Source organism: Pholcus phalangioides, unplaced genomic scaffold, assembly GCF_987345545.1.
Source record: "Pholcus phalangioides strain wild (caught in Gottingen) unplaced genomic scaffold, Ppha-v1.0 ptg000029l_1, whole genome shotgun sequence".
Classification (NCBI taxonomy): Eukaryota; Metazoa; Arthropoda; class Arachnida; order Araneae; family Pholcidae; genus Pholcus; species Pholcus phalangioides.
Genome location: NW_028301619.1, coordinates 10,556,399 through 10,576,884, shown reverse-complemented (window position 1 = coordinate 10,576,884; position 20,486 = coordinate 10,556,399). Strand labels below are relative to the sequence as shown.

Below are 20,486 nucleotides of genomic sequence, written 5' to 3'. Positions count from 1 at the left end.
ATTGATAAAGTGAATGACCGTATGATTGACCCAGTGAGCGACTGAGTGATTGACAAAGTGAACGATTGAGTGATTGACAGAGTGAGCAATTGAGTGATTGGCAAAGGGTGGAGTTGTCTGCAAAGATGATCCTCCTCATCCCCTCCCTTTTTATAGGTGGTTACGTAGCACTGAGTGACCAAGTGACTCACACTTTAATGAATTATAAGAATTTAGAATTTTCAGTTTAAGCATAAAATATTTTTCCCAAATTTACGACTCACACCGGTGTGGTCACTCACACTATCATTCATATATTCACTCATACGGTCACGCGTACGGTCAAGGTAGGCAAAATGACGGGGGGTCAATTTCCGATTCACTTGATTACTCACTGAGTAACTCATATGATCACTCACTGGGTCACTCATATGGTCAGGGCAGGTGAAATGTCCGGGGATAAATTTTCAATTCACTCGATCACTCATGTATTCATTCACTTGGTCACTCATGCGATCAGGGGAAGCAAAATGTCACGAGTAAATGTCCAACTCACTTGATCACTCATGTGGTCACTCACTTGGTCACTTGTACCATCATTCATATGTTCACTCATAGAGTCACGCGTACGATAAGGGCTGGCGAAATATCAGAGATAAATTTCCGATTTACTTGATTACTTACTGAGTCACTCATATGGTCACTCACTGAGTCACTCATATGGTCACTCACTGGGTCACTGATATGGTCAGGGCAGGCGAAAGGTCAGGGCGAAATTCCCGATGTGAAATGTCCGGGGCGAAATTTCCGGGGGCTAAATGTACCGGGTTGAGATGTCAGGGGCGAAATTTTCGGGGACCAAATGTACTGGGGACGAAACGTGCCAGGGGCGAGATGTCAGGGACGAAATGTCGGAGGCGAAATATCGGGGGCAAAGGTTCCGTGAACCGCCGTCACCATAGTGGTGGTCGGCTGAAATTGGTTGTCTGTGGTTCCTAACTTCAAGGCGCGAATGCGAGCCGATCTCCCCGCAAAAAGACTCGCCACAGAGAGCAACAGACCTACAAACAGCATAAATGTAATTCAATCCTAACACATCACTCACTTCCCTTCTGAAATATAGATGGCAGCACTGAAAAATCAAACCCAACACTACATATGCACTTAGACTGTTAGGTACACACACAGTTACACTTCCGGCACAATTGACTAGGTAGTAAATCGCCCATAAATGGTGATAGACCTGAGTTGTGCTCGGTTTGAAAGAAAGATGCCACGGCTGGGGATCCTCGAGTTAGGGGTGGGGGGATTCAAAATAATCATTTTTCCCGGAGCCTATGATGACACGGCTGGGGAGCCTCGAGTGTCGGGAAGACCTCATGACAATTTGATCTGGTTGAAATTTTAAAGAGAGTGAGTATGCAAATTGTGTGGTGGTACATACAGGGTGTCCTTTAAGAGTTAGTGCGGCCTTTATCTCCTCAACATCCGTGGTAGAGATGATTTCAGTTTAAAAAGCGCTCAAAAGGCGTTCAAAAATTATCCTGTGCCAGTTTTGAGAATGAAAACTCAGTGTGTAACAAAATAAAAAAATGTAAATTTTTATATGGCCTTTTCGAATTCAAATATCTTAGCGAATATTACACTTGTAAACTTGGAATTTTTTCTGTTTGCATCAGGAGAGACAAGGCAACAACTTTCTAATTGGAAGTTAGAGGACAGTGGGAAACCAAAGAAAAATTTAGATTTCTCTTATTTTGTGACAGTGTCTTTTCCGAGGATCCGCTATCCATATGAAGGTATCAACGGTTGGCTGAGGCGAACATGAATTTATGAAAGAAAGAAAATTCAACTGCTCTTGCCGGGAATCGAACCCACGTCCTCGCGCTTGCCGGGTGAGTGCCCCAGAACCACTAGACTACAAAGGCAACGAATATCTAAATTTTTCTTTGGAACTTGTGTGCGCTGAACGGGACCGTACATGGACGGTCGGACCTAACTCAGGCCAAAGCTGACGCTAACGCTGCCACCAGTGCATGTAAGGTCCCGTTCAGCGCACACAAGCTCTGAGGAAAGATTAAGATATTCATTGCCGTTGCTAAAGCGCTCACCCGGCAAGTGAGAGGACGTGGGTTTGATTCCCCGCGAAGACAGTTGAATGTCCCTTCTTTCCTAAATTCATCATCTCATTAACTAATCATTGAAAAAAAACCACTGTCTTCCCACTCTCAAAACTGGTACAGGGTAATCTTTGAAAGCCTTTTGAGCATTTCTTAAACTGAAACTATACCTCTCCGACGGACGGCTGATGGCAGCAGCACGTAGGACGCATTATCACTTACAGGACACCCTGTATAGCTAGGTAGGAGGAACCTGAGAAAAATTTGTTTTACCTGGGGGGGGGGGTGTGATGCTGTTCGTGTGGCTCTGGGCTTACTTTATGGAAATAGAGCAAAATCTCTCAATCCAAAAACTGAGCATTAACTGGAGTTCTTGTTCGAAATTAACTTGGTTTCTCTGTTTTGTGTCAACATTAGGGCCGCAACTAGAAACGAAAATTTACTGCAGCTTGGGGGGGGGGGAGGGTCTGTACCTACATTATTATTTTATTATATTTATGTGTATTTTGGCACCCCCATCCATGTAATTTTTAACGGAAAAATAATAAACCCGATGCCCTTGCTGGTCCAGCGCCCGGGAGACAGACCCTCCCCTGCCCTCTTTCAGTTGTCGACCCTTCGATAAAGATCTTCAACTGTGCAATCAAGTGCTCTTAAAATTTTAGAATTTCTTACCGGATGGTTGATGCTGAGAAAAAAAAATTGTGCATTTAAAAACAATGGGCTAACTATTTCATCATTTTCTGTGGTGCCCCTTTTCTCCTGATGCCATAAGCACGTGCTTATTTTGCTTAATGGTTAATCTGGCCCTGCATCTCAGCCAATCAGTCAGTTGTTAAAAACCTTCGTATTCTGAATACTTACTTCCTAAGGCCCCTTTCACACGGAGCGGATGCAGGTCCGCATACCCTTTCACACGAGCACTAAAGATGCGGGTGTTTCGCTCGCATCTTTAGTTCGAAATTCGTGCATAAAAACTATTTTTGCGCAATGTTTGTAATTATTTTTCTCCTTCAACCTTGATTCAGTGCCCATAGGCAGCCTAGAGCCATTATTCGGTGGTTTAATCTATAGAGCCCCATACAATATGGGTATAAAGATGCCTTCATTCCGATCCTCACAAGTAGTCGATGGTCGATGGGAGAAAATGTCTTTTCGAAAAAATATGAAAGAAATATTCTAAAAACATCCAATGTTCGAAAAATCCAATCCAAAAACATCCAAAACATTCGATGTTCCAAGAAAAAAAAAAAAAAATTCAGGAGATATCAAAGAATTTGCAAGTAGAAAAAAAGGGGAGGGGTGGAGACTTTCAAAATGCCTGTGCTTAGAAATATTCACATCACAATTCTGTCTTAGACCGGGATTACACTATAAAAGTTTTATAAAAGTTCGTTTATAAAACTTGAAAAATGCAATCAATAGGCGGATCAGTTAAGTTCGCTCGAATGTAACACATGTGTTTATTGGTTACATTTTCCAAGTTTTATAAAAGAATTTTCAATCAAAGTTTTATAGGGTAATACCAGCCTTAGGCCGGTATTACACTATAAAAGTTTGATAAAAGTAATTTTATAAAACTTGAAAAATGCCACCAATAAGATTATCGGTTGTATTTGCTCGAATGTAACCGATAAATTAATTGGTTGCTTTTTTCAAGTTTTATAAAATAACTTTCATAAACCTTTTAGAGTGAAGTCCCATCCTTAGATTAGTCACTTCTGAAATATAAAATTTCACTTTTTTTTTTAGTTTATAGACTCAATATCGAGTAAAATATACTTGTAGGTATCGGGGGCACCAAAAGTATTCAAGTGCTTAGGGCCTGCAATCGTCTTAATCCGGCCCTGAGTGAACGCCGTACGTGGATAAAGTTGGTTAATAAAAGTATTTTTTAAAAAAAAATTGTATTTGTTTAAAAAATTAAAAGATTAAAAATTTAAAAAATAATAAATATTTAAAATATTTATATTTTTAAATAATTTTAAAAAGAAAAAAATTAAATTTTTTAAATAATTTTAAAAAGAAAAAAATGGAAATTTTTAAATAATTTAAAAAAAAAAAAATTAAAATTTTTAAATTTAATTTAAAAGTTATTAAAGTATGTAGTCAATTAAATATTCGTAATGAACAGAACGGCTTATAATTTTGGTCCCGTCAGTGGCCGTTGTTGACAGGTTTTATTGTATAAAATTGTGAAATATGGACAAAAGGCTGTTAAAGTTGCTATATCTCAATCTCAGAAGGAAACGGAGGGATAGACGTATGTAGGTACATTATATTAATGAGCAGGGACCATCATATGGTGTTTTTAAGGGTATTTATGGCAAATAATTAAAAAAATTCCGTGAAAAATCACCTTCAAAAAGTAGCCAAAGATGCGGACGAATTCGCTCCGCATCCGCATCGTCTGAATAGCTCCGAATAACCTAATTGTCAAAATTTGTATGTGCGGATGCGGAGCCCGCACTTGGTTTTGACACATGCGGACGACGTCCGGACCCGCATGAACATTTCCTAGGTGCGGAGATTTTTCGGCTCGTCTGAAAGGCTCAGTATATTCCAATTGTTAAAACTTCTTCCGGACCGCATCCGCTCCGTGTGAAAGGCCTCTAAGCTATGAGCGTTTAAAGGATTTCGTTGTGCAACTTCTTGGGAATGCACCCAGTATCGTCAGATGATTTAAAAGACGTATTCACGTCAAATTGAAGATTTTAATCATGGAATTCTCTCCTCAGCAAATTTTTTTCTCTCAAATACTGTATCCTGAGCTGAATTCCTTTGAGTATAGAATTTGTTCTTTTTTTGCAATAGCCCCACAGTTTTAAGTAAAACTATTGCAAGCTCGATGCTTATCTTTTACTCTCTCTCTCATCGCTTTTCATACTTTACTTTCATTTCAAAACGAACCGTAGAATTTCTATTCCTTTCGGACACTCGTCGTGAAACACCCTGTATATCACAGTAATTTAATGAAATGTGGGAATTTGGGAGAAATTATCTCTTAATTGCTTTTAATTTTCTGAGGTGTTACTCCCATTCTCTCCTGAGTATGGGAGTAATTATGAAATAAAATCGCATATTCAGCTATGTAATCATGAAGAGTCTACAGAAATTAGTTAACATGTAAAAACTGATATATATAAGAATATTTGAATAATTGTAAAATATTTTAGTTACTTTTTTTCCGGGTCGCCCATGTCTTCCAGACTGACCTTTCTGACCTTTCAATCTTGTTTTTCCTGAAAATATACGATTTGAGCACAAAATTTCTACTTTGTAAACAGTAGTGAGAGAAATAGATATGAAATTAAGCATCTCAACTTGCAATACACGTGGATTCAAATTGTTTGTCCACAGGATTATTTTTGCAACCGTTGAGTTTGGAATTATAGTTCCAATCACAAAATATTTTGACATGCGATTTTTTAAAATGGTGTAATTTTTTTAAAAATTACGACATTTTAAGAAACAGCATGGTTTTTGTAGAGATCGTACGCATAAAAAATAAAGAAATTAACTTTTTATAGTCCCCGTGTACTAAAATTTTCAATTAGTGAAATGTAGGATCTGCTCCAAAAAGAGATTTGCAAAAAATTCCATATTTTTAAATGCAATATTTACGAAGATATTTGACTCTGAAGTTTTTCAGCACTTATCGCTAATGATTGAGGATGACTCGCAAATTGCAAAAACGCAAATTCAAAGTGCGAAAATTCAGTAAAAAATGTAATTTTTATTGTGACTAAAAAAATGAAATAGTTTCACGCTTTGATAATTTCAATAATAAAACCTTTTCAGTCAAGTTGTTTCACAATGAAACCACCTTTTCATTTACGTTTCTTATGTGACGAATGGTTTGAAATTGGAACCACCAACGTTTCCTTCATTTCTTGGATAGAAGCGGATCCATATGTCGGAGGAGCGACTAATTGTGCATGTTCGTAGGATTGTCCTGCATTTTAAGGGACAGACCAATTTTCCTCATCTTATTAGGCTCTTGGGAAGGGCGATCGAACCTCTCCCTGACGAAGAGGAGCTCTGTCAGTCTCTTCCTTATGGTAGACATCATGTCGGCATCACTAGCAATGATCACATCACTAAAATATGATAAATCGGCTATTATGCATAATCACCAATCGTCTCGGTAAGTTTGATAAATTTATTCCTTTTACCGGCGAATATGCATACTACCCAAGCGTCGTTGGTAAATTTGCTAAATAATAAAAAAATTACTTTTACCGGTGATTATACATAATAGCCTAGTGTAATTGGTGAATTTAATAAACATGGAAAAAAAAAATCCAAATCAGTCTATAGTATATTTGATAAATATACTCGGACCCTGAAGTCGGCTGAAGTTGGTTTTCTGTGGTTCCCAACTTCAAGGCGCAAATGTGAGCCGATCTCCCCGTTAAAAAGTCTCGCCACAGAGAGCAACAGTCCTACAACGATAAATCATTCAATCATAACACTTCACTCATAGTTAGAGAAACTGGTGGCAGATGGCAGCACTACACATAACAAGCATTACAGAGAAACAAAAACTTCACGTCAGGTTTCACTACACGTACACGCACATTCCCGCATGTACCGATTCGTTGGGGGGGGGTGTGGGCGGGGTGCATGTGTGGTGTAGCAGTAGTAGGTAGGGCCTCCAAAAAATGGCTCGGGGATCCATGATGTTCTTAAGTCAACCACCTTGTTGGGCAATTTGCCTGTTGTGGCGTTGCATTTGTATTTGTATACCCTGATATAACGAACTCACATTTATTAAAATTCATGACGAAGGTTTTCAACAGCTGGCTGATGCGAAGATATGCAGTGGATCCCGCTTATAACGTTTTTCAAAAACCGTCATGAAAAACGTTGTAAGCGGGAAAACGCTTTAAATGGGAAATCTTAATGAAAATTAGTTGTAGTTCAGGCCACGGAAATAAGTCGTACTAAGCGGGAAAACGTTTTAAGTGGGAACATTATAAAAAAGGATCGACTCTATTTGGGAAAGAGAGAAAATTCAACTGCCTTTGCGGGGAATCGAACCCACGTCCTCTCACTTGCCGTGTGAGCGCCCTAGACCACTAGACTACAAAGGCAACGAATATCTCGATTTTTCCTTGGAGCTCGTGTGCACTGAACGGGATCGTACATAGACGGTCGGACCTAATTCAGGCCAAAGCTCGCAACTGCTGACACTGCCACCAGATGGCGACTTAATATCTTAATATCGATGACGCTTAATATCGACTTAAATATCATGATTAACATTACTTTTTTAATCCTGTCTCTGCGCGAATATTCATGTCGATCGCAACCCCCGATATAATGATTTTTATCGATTTAACAAATAAAAAAATCGGTTTTATCTGATTCGTTAAATCCGGATTCTACTGTATGTATTTTGAAAACAGGAGCCTTTTTTTAACATTTATGTAGGAAAGGGGTAAAGATGAGTGGAGTAGGTCTCCCCTTATTCATTCGTTATATCAGAGTAAGATCGCAAAATTTATTAAATTAGAAATCATTATATCGGGGTGTGATCATAAAAATTATTAAATGAAAGCTCGTTATCTGAGAGTATATAGAAGTCCGATTTCAGAATTCGTCAAATAGGAGTTATTTCTGGAACGTTCGGAAAAATTCGTTAAATCAGAGTTCATTATATTCGGTTCACGCGTATATGGTCATCTAAATAATAATCTTATCACGGCCATGGGACCGATTTATTATATTTACCAATAAGAAATGGCGATTATGCATAATAACCGACCAAAATGTGATGAATTTAGTACTATTTATCATGTTTTTACTAACAGAACTTGGATATTATACATAATCGCCAGTAAAACTGATAATTTTTTAGCATTTATCAAATTTACCTGCCATGCTTGGGTATTATCTATAATCACTGGTAAAACTGATAAATTTAGGAAATTTATCAAACTTACAAAAACGGTCGGCGATTTTGTATAATAACCGGATTTATACAAATACAAACACAAAGGCTACAACCGGCAAAATGCCCAGCGAGATGGTTGAAAAAATATACCCATAAAAATATGGATGTCAAATGTAAGGGGCCATTCAAGTATCATGTCAGCAGATTTTTAGCCATTTCTGGCCCTCCCCCCCCCCCTTGTCAGCAAAATTTCGTCAGCAGTTCAGAATATTTCACATCTTCAAAAAAGGGTGGTTGATGACGTAAGCAACCTTCAACCCCCCCCCCCTTGTCATCAAAGTCAGCAAATCCGAAATCCCCTCGATACTGAAGTAATACTTGAATGACCCCTAACCAAAATACAGCAACCCAATATAAAAGCATGTATCACGAAAGAAAAAACGAATAATTAATACTATATAATACACTGCCCATCAAAAAAGATTATTGTTGTCTTAGATTAAGTATGGATAGTTTCGCGATTTATCCCACCATGATCGCACTTCTTTTTTAAACGTGTAAATTGTGTTACAATTCACGACCCCAGGAGGTAAGCTATTACATTTATTAACTACCACATTAGAGAAAAACTCCCTGCGACACCATAACCACGAATTGTCCCTTACTAAACGATACTGGGGTCCTCTTGTCGAAGCAGTTGATCGACGGTGTATTGATAACTCGGGTCCCTTCTATCCATCCCGTTGAAAATGTTTAGGTTTTTTTTCACATTTTCCTCAAATGCGAACATCTTTAAGAAATCAAATCTTTCTTCATAGCTCAAGCCTTGTGTGTTAACAAGAGCACGCGTTGCTCTTTGTACCCTTTCAACCAAGTCTATGTCTTTCTGTAGGTATGGTCTCCAGAACCTTACGGCACACTCTAGTGCAGGACGAGAATATTTACCACGTTGCATATGTAACATAAGAAATGAAAAAACTGACACATAGTGGTATAGTGATGATATCTTGAGGCCAATTGCGTCCCTTCCGCTTCAGTAATCGGTAATACTTTTTTTGGACGACGATTGCAAATCACACTGTACTGGGCTTGTAGAAACCTTCTTTAATCATTTGAAATGACTGTCACAGCAAGTATGGCTAGTACATACTGGAAGATCTCTTAATTATCACCTCTAGAGAATTTAATGCGAACTGCTCTCCAGCAAAAAGAGGAGTGTCTACCACTTTACCTCTCCTCCTTCTAATTTGCATTTATCGGCCACATGCTTAGCAGTTCAGCAAAATTACGTTTCCTTGAGGCCAGAAAAAAATCCCTTACATTGAATATATTTTTGTGTCAAGGAAGTACATGCTAATTAAAGAAGTTCTTGCCATTTTTCAACTTCAGAAGTAAAATGGATACAACAAATTCCACATAACGTTAACACTTAAATTAATCTTCATCAGCATTCAGCATCTTTTGACAACGTATCTTCCGCTGCGCTTTGTCCCGTTGGTAAAAATCGAAGAACTATGACGCTAAATTGTCCGTGAGTACCTGCTTCAAGTCCGTTTCATTTGCAAAAGATTTCCGCAGAAGTCGGTTATCCGGAGAACGGAAGCGGTAATAATCTGCTAAACGTATGACAATTTTGTCCGGGAAGTACAGTATAAATTTTTCCAGCATGGCCCATGTCTTAGGAAAAATTTCTTCGCCACTTATATAGTCGAAAAAACAAAGTAGATCACTAGTAGTAACTTGATTGAAGGTAACACATACTTGTTCAGAAAGACTGTCTGCGGATTTTACAGTCATGGTATGCCTGTTTTCTATCATGCGAGATTAACTGAAATTTGAGAGGACATCTCGTGAGTCGAGCCAGAATGAGGTCTTTCCCGTAAACTAATCCGTTCTATCTACCTTCACACGATAGAGGAGTTGTTAGCTGGGGAAAGAAGAATCGTAAGAACAGAAGAATGTGAGCTTTCACTCTGCCGGCATTACAGTAAGTACATTACGAGCACAAAATCATTGTTCAAAGGAAATCCTCACAAAAATTTCGTCAACACCTGCTTTCTTTTCGGTAGAAACGGGAATAGAGTCGATGTGATTTCGGCTGTCCGATGACAAAGTCATGCAAGAGAAGATTTCTTCAGGAATGAGCATCGCTGATTGCAGATTTCTCAGTGTCTCTTCGTGGTAAGTTTGAGGTTAATTCAAAGAAATTCTCCACTGCTGGAAAAAAATGAAACACTCTGAACGGGTTGTGTTATATGTATGACATTTCTACCAAAGACAGAGTGCATATACAGATGAGTAAATGATCGCAAAATTAAAAATAAATGTACTTTATTTTTCTTGTTTTACGAAGGGAAGTGGGAAAATATTAGTAACTTATAGGAGTTTCTTCATGGACCAATGCAAGCTTGGATGCGTTGCGGAAAGCTGCGATAGATTGCTTCTACACACTGTTGGAGTATGCCATGCCATAAATACGCCAAGCTGGGTCCACACGTTACGGCCAATACGGAATTCTGAGCTGCGTAAAACTGGTTTTGGAGAGTTGGCTATGCAAAATCGACCATTAAAATAACCCGCACTGTACTAGCTACACATCAAAACCTGTTTTCCGCCGGTTGAAGCTGCGAGCGTGGATCCAACTTTAGGGTATGAACATAGTGCACGTTGGTTTCCGATTTTGCGAGTCGGTATCGTGACGGATTGGTTAAAAAACCTGGAATTCAGGTTTTCAACCCATCACCAACGGCACCGAATTGCAGGATCAGAAACTAGCGTGCACTATGTTCGTACCCTTAGATGACGCCCCAAATCTAACAAGGTGCGTCTAGATATGTTTACAAACGTTTGTTTTTCGCCGTGCTTTTGCTTTCCTTCTTTTTTCTTCTGTTTTTCCCCCCTTCCACCAGCCGGTTCCGACCGCAGCGCCACACAGCCTTTGTATACTAACTCCAAGAGACGCAACACGAGTCCCTTTGATGTGCCGATCGTCGGCGGGTCGTCTGAAGTGTGACGTTCGTCTAGAGCGTGTTGCTTGCCTTATTATGAAATATTTCGTGACCGCCATACACATGGATGGGAAATCTCAGCAATTCACTCAAACACAACGCATAGCGCACATGCAGGCGCGTCTTTAAAATTGCTGATGAATTCGGTCAGCATTTCAGCTGTAAGCCCGCCGTGACCTAAACATTATTAATGGGCGAATTTCTGGCGAACGGGACGGAAAAGGCATTTTGTGTTATGAACCGGCATGTACTGCAAAGAACAAATCGCAACATTGAGACGTGCATTATCCCGTTGTAATAACGTGCTGTGTTGGTGGGTGAATGGGTTTCGCCACTTCTCGTAGAATATCAGAAATACATCGCTAGGTCAATGTTTCTTTGGTAATAACCAGTTCTGACAACGATTCAATGTTTATGGCAACTGACATCATCAATCCAGGTGCCAGGACTAAAACAGTGTGGCGCATTTCTTTCTTCTGTAAGGCGTCGTGCACGCCGGGTACCATAATTCTGGCCAAGACAACATCTCTCTATTGTTCGATACTGCAATATTCTCCAGCTCTACCCCACTACAGACGATACTGCCTGTGAATAGATGCAGAGATTAACGCTATTCTGGGTGATTGCGGTAACATAGAAACGAAAACTGCAGAAATCAGTGGATTGATTGGAAAGCCACTGCAGAAATCAAAATTGTGGCCGATCCCTCATTCGAAAAAGTGTTTCCACATAGAGCCCTCAGACGTACAGCATTTAAAATTGAAGCATGATACGAGAAAAATAATCTGCATTGTTTGCTTCCGAATTCGGAACACAGATGGCAGCGCTTTTTTAACGATACAATAGGCATAAACTTCACTTTAGTTGCTTGTCTCGTATCTGTCACACCGTCCACATTAAGTGGAGTATGGATGCAGCTTAACACCACCACAATCTGTAAACAGAGCTCAACATATCTCAACGCGTTTTACACTATATAAAGATAATATTTGATCTTCATTTTTATTGCACTTGGCGGAATTTAAAGCATTTAAGGTTTTATTAAAAGATCGGCAGAAAACAAAAAGTGAAAAATATAAACAGAAGGCAATATATGTTTTTTCCTTATTTTGTCATGAAGACTCCTGAAATTGCAGGAAATCAGAGGCAGATGAAAAAGTTTTATATGGAATACAACCAATAAAAATGAAGTTGTGATATAGACGGAAATGTGTGTGGTGAGGGACTGAAACGAAATTAGGATGTCACTCAAGCTCGTTTTGTTGTCAGCAGTGTAATCTTGATATACCATCAAAACCACTCGAACGTTAGGAGTGCAAAATTGCGAGTGACGGATTGCGTCAGATATAATCTTTTGGCAAGAAAACAAAAGCTACTCAGAAAAAAATAAAATGCCAAAAGAAGTTGACCTCACTTTGTGCGTGTGGCCCATAATTTTGTCACTTCAACAAATCCCATACGTTTATTACAAGGGAATTGAAATTTCAATACATATACGACATACGAAGCATGAAGAAAATTAATATTTTACTTTGATATGCATTAATTGGAGAAAAGCCCTATATTAATAGCCCACATAGTTAATATTTAAGCGTATATTTCGTCACTTTACATGAATTTATTTTATTTCCGATATCGATGTCCGATATAACGATAAATCTCTCCATGACCAATCTACGATTGCTACTTCTTTGAGAAAAATATAACAAATTGAGAAACTGAATCGATTTCTGAAATCTGAATTAAATCGATTCTCACGAAGAAAGAATTAAAATTGCAACGAATGAAAATGGTTCATTGTACGAATGGTGATGATATGGATGTAACAGTTTTGAAATTAATAAATACAAATACAACGCCACAACAGGCAAATTGGCCAACAAGGTGGTTGACTTAAGAACATCATGGATCCCCGAGCCATTTTTTGGAGGCCCTACCTACTACTGCTACACCCCCCCCCCCAACGAATCGGTACATGCGGGAATGTGCGTGTACGTGTAGTGAAACCTGACGTGAAGTTTTTGTTTCTCTGTAATGCTTGTTATGTGTAGTGCTGCCATCTGCCACCAGTTTCTCTAACTATGAGTGAAGTGTTATGATTGAATGATTTATCGTTGTAGGACTGTTGCTCTCTGTGGCGAGACTTTTTAACGGGGAGATCGGCTCGCATTTGCGCCTTGAAGTTGGGAACCACAGAAAACCAACTTCAGCCGACCACCACTGCGGGGTTCGAACCCGGATCCTCGCATCGCGAGTCCGTCACTATAACCACTCGACCACCACAGCGGAAATAAAAAATCCTTGGCTTCTTCGCGTTCGCCACGTGATGCTCGAAGGATACCAAGAGAATTGAGGAAGTTGATAGCGCTGCAGATGTATTCGCGCTCGGCGGCGTGATCTTTGACGAGTTCCCAACATTTCTTGTGGTGCTCGTCACAAGTACAAGGTTCTTCCGTCTCATAAGCTATACTGCCCAATTCGTACTCAAACAAAGATCTCACCACGTTGATCGACGGATGGTCCTTGTCTTCCAACTTGTTGAGCTCGTTTCTCAACTCTCTCAAGATCTCAGCGGCTTTGTATTTCAATTTGTAAGGCTCTTTCTCCAGGTCCTCGCTTTGAGTATCGATCAGTTCTTTCGTCTCTAAATACCTTTCCCGCGCGGAGCAAAGCCATTGCTTAGTGTAGAGGATGTCGGCCATTTTCGTTCAAGAAATTGTTTTTCTTTTCTTTTGCGCTGAAACGGGATGCGTCTAAACGCAACTAGAAAACTATGTTAAATACGGCATTTAAAGAGGGTGAGACCCCAAGGCCGCTTGAAAGATCTTAATGCAGCTTTGGTGAGACCACGATCGCCTGCTGCTGATGGGCTATAAAACGCTGGTACTGAATTCTCAGAATAATGTTAGAAGATGTGAACAATTAGCACGCTGAGAATTTCCTATTGAATTAGATTGGAAAAAGAGAGAGTAATAGAGTTGGAAAAGATATTTCCGGGGGTAAAAAGCCGTGGTTGTGAGTTCATATTTCTCAACGTTTCCCCAACACCAGCGGTTAGCATTATCAAGGGATGTCTAAGTTGTGTAAGTGGATAATAAATTCGAAGATTTGTGTCTAGAAGTCCAAGACAGACCAACAGATGACCGAAGAATGATCATAGCATGCATACTTATATTTTTTTTTTCTAAAAGATTTCCTCATGTCCCATCTTTGAAAAAAAGGGGCCTCTAGCATGTTATTTGACAAGAAGCGCCAAGCAATCCCATAGGTTGTCTCGTTGGTTTCGTTTATGACCACGGAACGGAGAGAAGATCTGATGTATTTCAAAGGTGGGACCTGCTGAGCTTCATCGCTTCTTCTCTTCCAGATTTGAATTGAGTATTCAGTTACGCTACTTAGACACCTTCTGATAATGGCGACCGCTGGTGTCGGGGAAACGTTGAGAAAAATGAACGATGAGATGGTCTTTTGTCTCAAAAAGAAAAAAAAGGCTTATATCTCTTGAGGGACAGAGCCCGGGTCATGTCTGGTCTTTTGCCCCGAAAACTTCCCTTTCAATTGATGACGGTCACGCAAACATTAAAAATTGAATGTCTTTTTCGTACAAGTTTTTCTTTTTTGCTCAAGCAAAGGGGTGTCATGGCCCCTCATTTCAAAAATTACTTTAAAAAATATTTCATTTAATTTCAAATCAAATGCAAAAAATTTTATGTCAATCGGTTTATTTGTTCTTTCAAAATAAAAGAAAGAATTAATGAATTACGGTATAAATGTATACAAGAACACTTTGAACGCGGTTTTTCCAGATTGTAATCTTTGAGCTCACCCATAAGATTAAAAAAAAAAAACTACTGTACCAAAAATTCTGAAAATTTTGCAGAAATGTTTATTTAACACATTGCCAGTAAAATGAGCCTCGAACTTGAATATCTGACTATTCGTCAATTTATGAATGTTTAAAGTTTGAAAAAAAAAAGATATAAATTTCAAAAATCTGGATTCAGTCTTTTTTTAAAAGGTGTATAGGCGGATCCACATGGTGCATTTCAGCAGGTTGCGAGCTGTTGCTGAGTTAGGCTGTCTATTGCACAGTCTCGTTCGACCTAAAGGAACACAGTGTTCTTAGGAAAGAAAATGCCAGTCCTCTGCAGCTTAATGGTAGAGCACGCCCCGGAAAGTGTGAGGTTGTGGTGGTTCGATTCCTCACAGAGGAATGTGACTTTTCTTTCCAATTATCTTTGCTTGACATTCAGTCATTTGTACTTCCTATAATTAGCGGAGAGGTTCATCGTTTCGTTCTGTGTCGCCACTTGGATTGTCATTCACTGAGTAAATCCAATCGAGATCAAATCCAAATCGACTAAATACAATCGAGAGAACCTATTCGAAGTTATTACAGAGGTATTTAATCATCATTTCTGGATTCATTAGGGTGCCTGTGAAATACTGCAAATCTGACCAAAAAATAAAGTTGATATAACATTGTGGGTTGATTTTAAGTTACAAAGAATGCGACTTTATTTTCAGGGAGTGTAGATTATTTTGCTTTTGCCTTGAAGTCTATCCTTTGTATTTCCAAGGAATGGAAAAAATGACGAAAACACAAACAAAAGAAAAAGAACCGGCATCATAACAATGAAATTTTATAAATTTTATCACTTTACCATAATTCCAATCACAAATATGCATGAAAGACGATTTCAGTGGCACAATTTCATATGGATACCGCCCTTTCATAACTTCAGGCCATTTATGGTAGAGCAGACAAGAAGGAAGGGCAAAAAAAAAAAAGGAAATAAGGGCCCATGTTTTGCGGAAGTGTCATCAAATTCCCCATGTGCGGAAATGCATCGTGCGAATCTGTCACCAAACCTTTTTAAAAATACTTCCGAATAGTCAATTGTTAATTTTTTTATCTTGATAAACTGAAAAACTGCAATCTGAGAAAATCGCGTTCAAAGTGTTTTTTTGTACATATATAATATTTACATTATAAATCATTACTTCTTTCTCTTATTATGGAAGAACAAACTAACCGATTGACACGAAATTTTCCACGTTTAATTTGCAATTGAATGAAATATTTTTCTAGTCATTTTCGAAAAACTGACTTCACGGGTTGTGACACCCCTTAAGTAAAAATTTCACACGCGAAAAATTAAGCTTCAGTCGAAAACGTGCCAAAATACAAGCCCATATTTCTCCATTGAAATGCGATAATTGCAAGAATGTTTTAAACTCTAAACTTAAAGTGTAAACCAGTCTGAGTATTTTAGAGATGGAATTACTCACGAATTGATGGAGTGAAAACGAGTGAACCTAGAAAAAAGGAAAGTATCTAGGGTTTTGTTTAAGTGTCAGTAAATACAGGGTGGCTACAAATAAATTGACACTATTCAGACGTATATAGCACCCATTCTGATGGAAGTATTTTCATGAAACTTGGTATATAGGATATATAGACTATGGGAAAAAGAAAGATTCAATGAAAAATTCTTCGATTTTTGACCACCAGGTGAAAAAGTGCATCTTTTTTATCGCATTATCTTTTTTCCATGGTCCAAATAACGTATATATCAAGTTTCAATGAAATACGTCCACCACAGCGGGCGCTACACACGTTCGAGTAGTGTCACAATGTCAGTTTATTCATAACCACCCTGTATTTCTACTATAGCGTATACAAATAACATTATTTAAATATCGTTTTTATATGCTGAATTATTTTAGATTTAAAAAAAGAAAATGTAGACAAGAAATGATTGAAAAAGAATGAGAAAAAAAAAATCTACCTTCACTGCCGTGAACTCCAGGGTCAGGAGGAGGAGGAGTAATGAGTGGAGGTGGACCTGAAAACAGAGTAAAACATACAATTAACATTTGCGAAATGAACCTCACAAAAATATAATTGTTACTTGATATTAATATAATGGGTTTAATTACAGGTGGTTTTAACGCCTTTAGCACATGTTCACCATCTGCGGAACAATTCCAAAGGGTTACTCCACCAGCTGCTCACGATCACGAACATTTGAGGTTAATAAAGAGTTCATTCTAATCGAACATCAATTCGATCACACGAATACAAAAAAAACCAAACCCAGCACAATCTTCTTATTAAACTAATAAACCTCTCCAATGCATTAAATCACGACAGTTAAAGAAAGTTATAAATATTTCTCTTTTGTTGTTCTCTCGCTCGATTTTTGAAGCATTTGCAATTGCTTCCGAGTATCATGATTTTTTTTTGTCGAATTTATCGTGAATTTTGCCGAACCAATGGTTAAATGAACAGCGTTCTTCGTTTTTTCTAGAACCAAATCTATATTAAGATTGCCAAACATAAAATTTTCAGAAACACTTTTCCAAAGTTTTTTTTTTGCATGCAACTAAGTGAACTCACCTTCTTCAGGCCTTAAAGTTCCAATAGCTCCTGGCAATATTATTGATTCATCTTCATCTTTAAACTATACAAGAAAGGGAAAAAAGTTACTTTTTTATAGCATCATTACAATGCACGAGTAATTTTGTGAGGCATCAATGATATAGTTGTTTGTAACTTCAACATCGTTTGCAGATTATCACCATATAAGCTTGCGTTTCCCAAAGTGGATGGCATTACCCTCTGGAGGATCTGAATGGACTGGGAGCGGTAGAAACTGCAGATGTACACTACGTCCCAAAAAAAGTTTATGGAATCTTGTTTTTTCAGTATAACTTTTGTAGCAGATGGTGTGAAATGCAATTTTTTAACCGAAAAGGAAAAGGATTTTTTTCAATAATATACAGAGAATTTTTCACAAAATAATAAAAATTGTATTTATAACCGTTAATTAACCCAACCCTCTCAAAGCCCCACATTCAAACACACAACGCATCACATTTCGAGATGTTAGTGGACTCAAACCCACGTAACTTATGGAGAGAAATAGAGATGTAAATGACGAAAATAAACGTAATTTAAATGTCCCGATGCATATACAAGGTATTGTCACCATCTGAGAGAAAAGCTAGGCTCATACTTCAGCAGACATCAGGGTAGAGGTTCTGTGATGGTATGGGCGACCTCCACATTCAATGGACAAGCATATTTAGCAATTCTAAATGCATTTCATTTCATTTCACTTCATTTTTTGCAAATATTTTCCATAGTCTTATTGCATATTTTTCTTTTCTCATACTTCAGTGCTTTTGATATGTATATTTCTTCCCCATTTTTGTGCTTATTTCTTTTTTTAATTTTTATGCTTATTTTTATTTTTGCATTTTTAAATGCATACATGTATATACAGGGTGTGTGTGATTCAGCTACCACCTATATATATATATATATATATTTATTTTATTTTATGTGTATTTTTCAATATTCCCATGGAGCATATTGAAGAATTTTTAGAACATATTTTTTTACTTCATCCATATTTTAATATTTTTAAAGAGATGTTAGGCATTCTCAAATGCATACACATATCTTAGTTTTCTTGTCACACGTTGGCATTTTTAAATGCAGATTTATCTTTATTGTAGTGCATATTTCAGGTCTTTTGTGCATTTCAGTGCATGTTTCACCGTTTTATAGTGAATATTTTGCCACTCTTTTAGAGTATATAAGCCGAGCTCTAATCATTACGTTCCATTCATGGAAAGAGAGAGAGGGAAAAATGAGCATTTTTAAGAATTCTTTAAACGTTATAGGTAATGCTTCCTAATTTTCAACTCGCTATAACCGAATATTTTTGTATCTCTAACATAAACACAAACGCAAAGGCCACAACCGGCAAACTGCCCAACGAGGTGGCTGAAAAAAAAGATGTCCATAAAAAATATGGATGTTTTAAATCTGAGGCCCCTATACCAATATAGCAAACTCGAATCAGAGTGAGATAGATGGCTTTTTTCTCAGCCCGAGATATCAAGGAAACAGTTTTTCTCCGGATGTTATACTGAGGTGAACTCGGAAAGAAAACCCATCTCATCTTCGCCGGGACTTGAACCCAGGCACTCTTGCATACCGGGCAAGCATGCTACCATCTACACCACTGGAGACATGACCTGCCTTCCTTATTTCACGCCCTGTGGCGTGAGGCGCTGAAGTAGAGGCATTAGTAGCCTCTAAACTTCAGGAAATGGCTCCCGGGTGAAGTTAAGAGGCTACTAATGCCTCTACTTCAGCGCCTCACGCCACAGTGCGTGAAATACGGAAAGCAGGGTCATGTCTCCAGTGGTGTAGATGGTAGCATGCTTGCCCGGTATGCAAGAGGGCCTGGGTTTGGGTCCCGGCGGAGACGAGATGACTTTTCTTTCCGAGTTCACCTCAGCATAATATCCGGAAAATAACTGTTTCCTTGAAACTCGAATCAATAAAAAATAAATCCATCCGTTTCATCCACGACTGCTGGTCACTTTTTGTTTCTGTGTCCGAACTTAATCTCCTCTCCTTTGCTACTCTTCGTCTTATTTCTCGACTAACCCTGTTTTATAAGATCTATCATGGTCCGTTTAACTTTGACACTTCGATACTCTAGCCCATAGTCTCCCAAACTTTTTGTTCCATCGCCCCCTTCATCAGAAATTTTTTCCTCTCATTCACCCCCAACTCACGTAAACCCATAGGATCCTATGTTAAATCAGTATGTTCTATCGCCCCCTTAGACCATTCCATCGCCCACCAGGGGGCGATATTGCCCACTTTGGGGAACACTGTGTGCTCTAGCCAAACCATCCCACATCTCCAGAAGACTCGACCATTCCCTTAAAATAAAACCAATTTTTGCTTTCACAGACGGCTTCAAATACAGCTTCTTTCCTCATACCACTAGTTGAATGAAACAGACTCCCCAGTTCTATTGTCAACTCCTCCACTATCACTAGTTTTTTTTTCACAATATCAAACAATATCTATGTCTCATTCAACCGCATTCTCTTGTATAAGCCTAGGGCCAACAATACTGTATAAATAAATAAATGTCAAATACTGCATAACCGAGATGCATCAACTCAATGAAAAAGCATGTATCAGTATCCAAATAATAATTTGGGGGATACACAAATTAAAATTTGTATACGACCCCCTATCAGAAAAAAAATACCAATTGGTAAAACTTCGCAGATGTACTACATCGAAAAATACTGTAAAATTTTTAATTTTTTTTTAAGAGCCCTGCTTCAGATGTGAAATTTCCTTTCTCAATACACCAACTAGAACAACTGTTAAGTTATTCAATGCACTAATTTAATGAAAGTCATTGAATCAATCAATTTTGTTTCCAAGAAAATATTTGCTCAGCAATCACGACTTTCCAGTACCATCAAAAAATGCAAAAAAACAGAAAAATTATTTTTGAAACAAAGGAATTCTCCTTCGAAACACCCCCCCCCCTAAAAAAAGAAAAAAGATAAGAGATTCCGATTCGAGATATGGTGCTTGTACTTACGCCGACTGTTGAATACGACCAACAGTAGATTTGATTTTGCATTTCT

The 20,486-nt window shown here is 38.3% G+C and overlaps 1 protein-coding gene across 1 annotated transcript in view; it reads right to left on the bottom strand.

Annotated features, from left to right (window-relative positions):
• Nucleotides 1-5,129: 5,129 nt before the first annotated feature.
• The window catches only part of LOC149067677 (collagen alpha-1(XV) chain-like), a 130,794-nt gene continuing 115,437 nt past the window's right edge, over nt 5,130-20,486 (bottom strand). The window contains exons 7-10 of the mRNA XM_089252408.1: nt 17,410-17,473; nt 16,799-16,855; nt 5,280-5,341; nt 5,130-5,186 (exon numbers count right to left, since the gene is read on the bottom strand). Of these exons, the coding sequence (XP_089108534.1) occupies nt 5,130-5,186; nt 5,280-5,341; nt 16,799-16,855; nt 17,410-17,473 (240 nt within the window). The remainder of the gene's footprint in view (nt 5,187-5,279; nt 5,342-16,798; nt 16,856-17,409; nt 17,474-20,486) is intronic.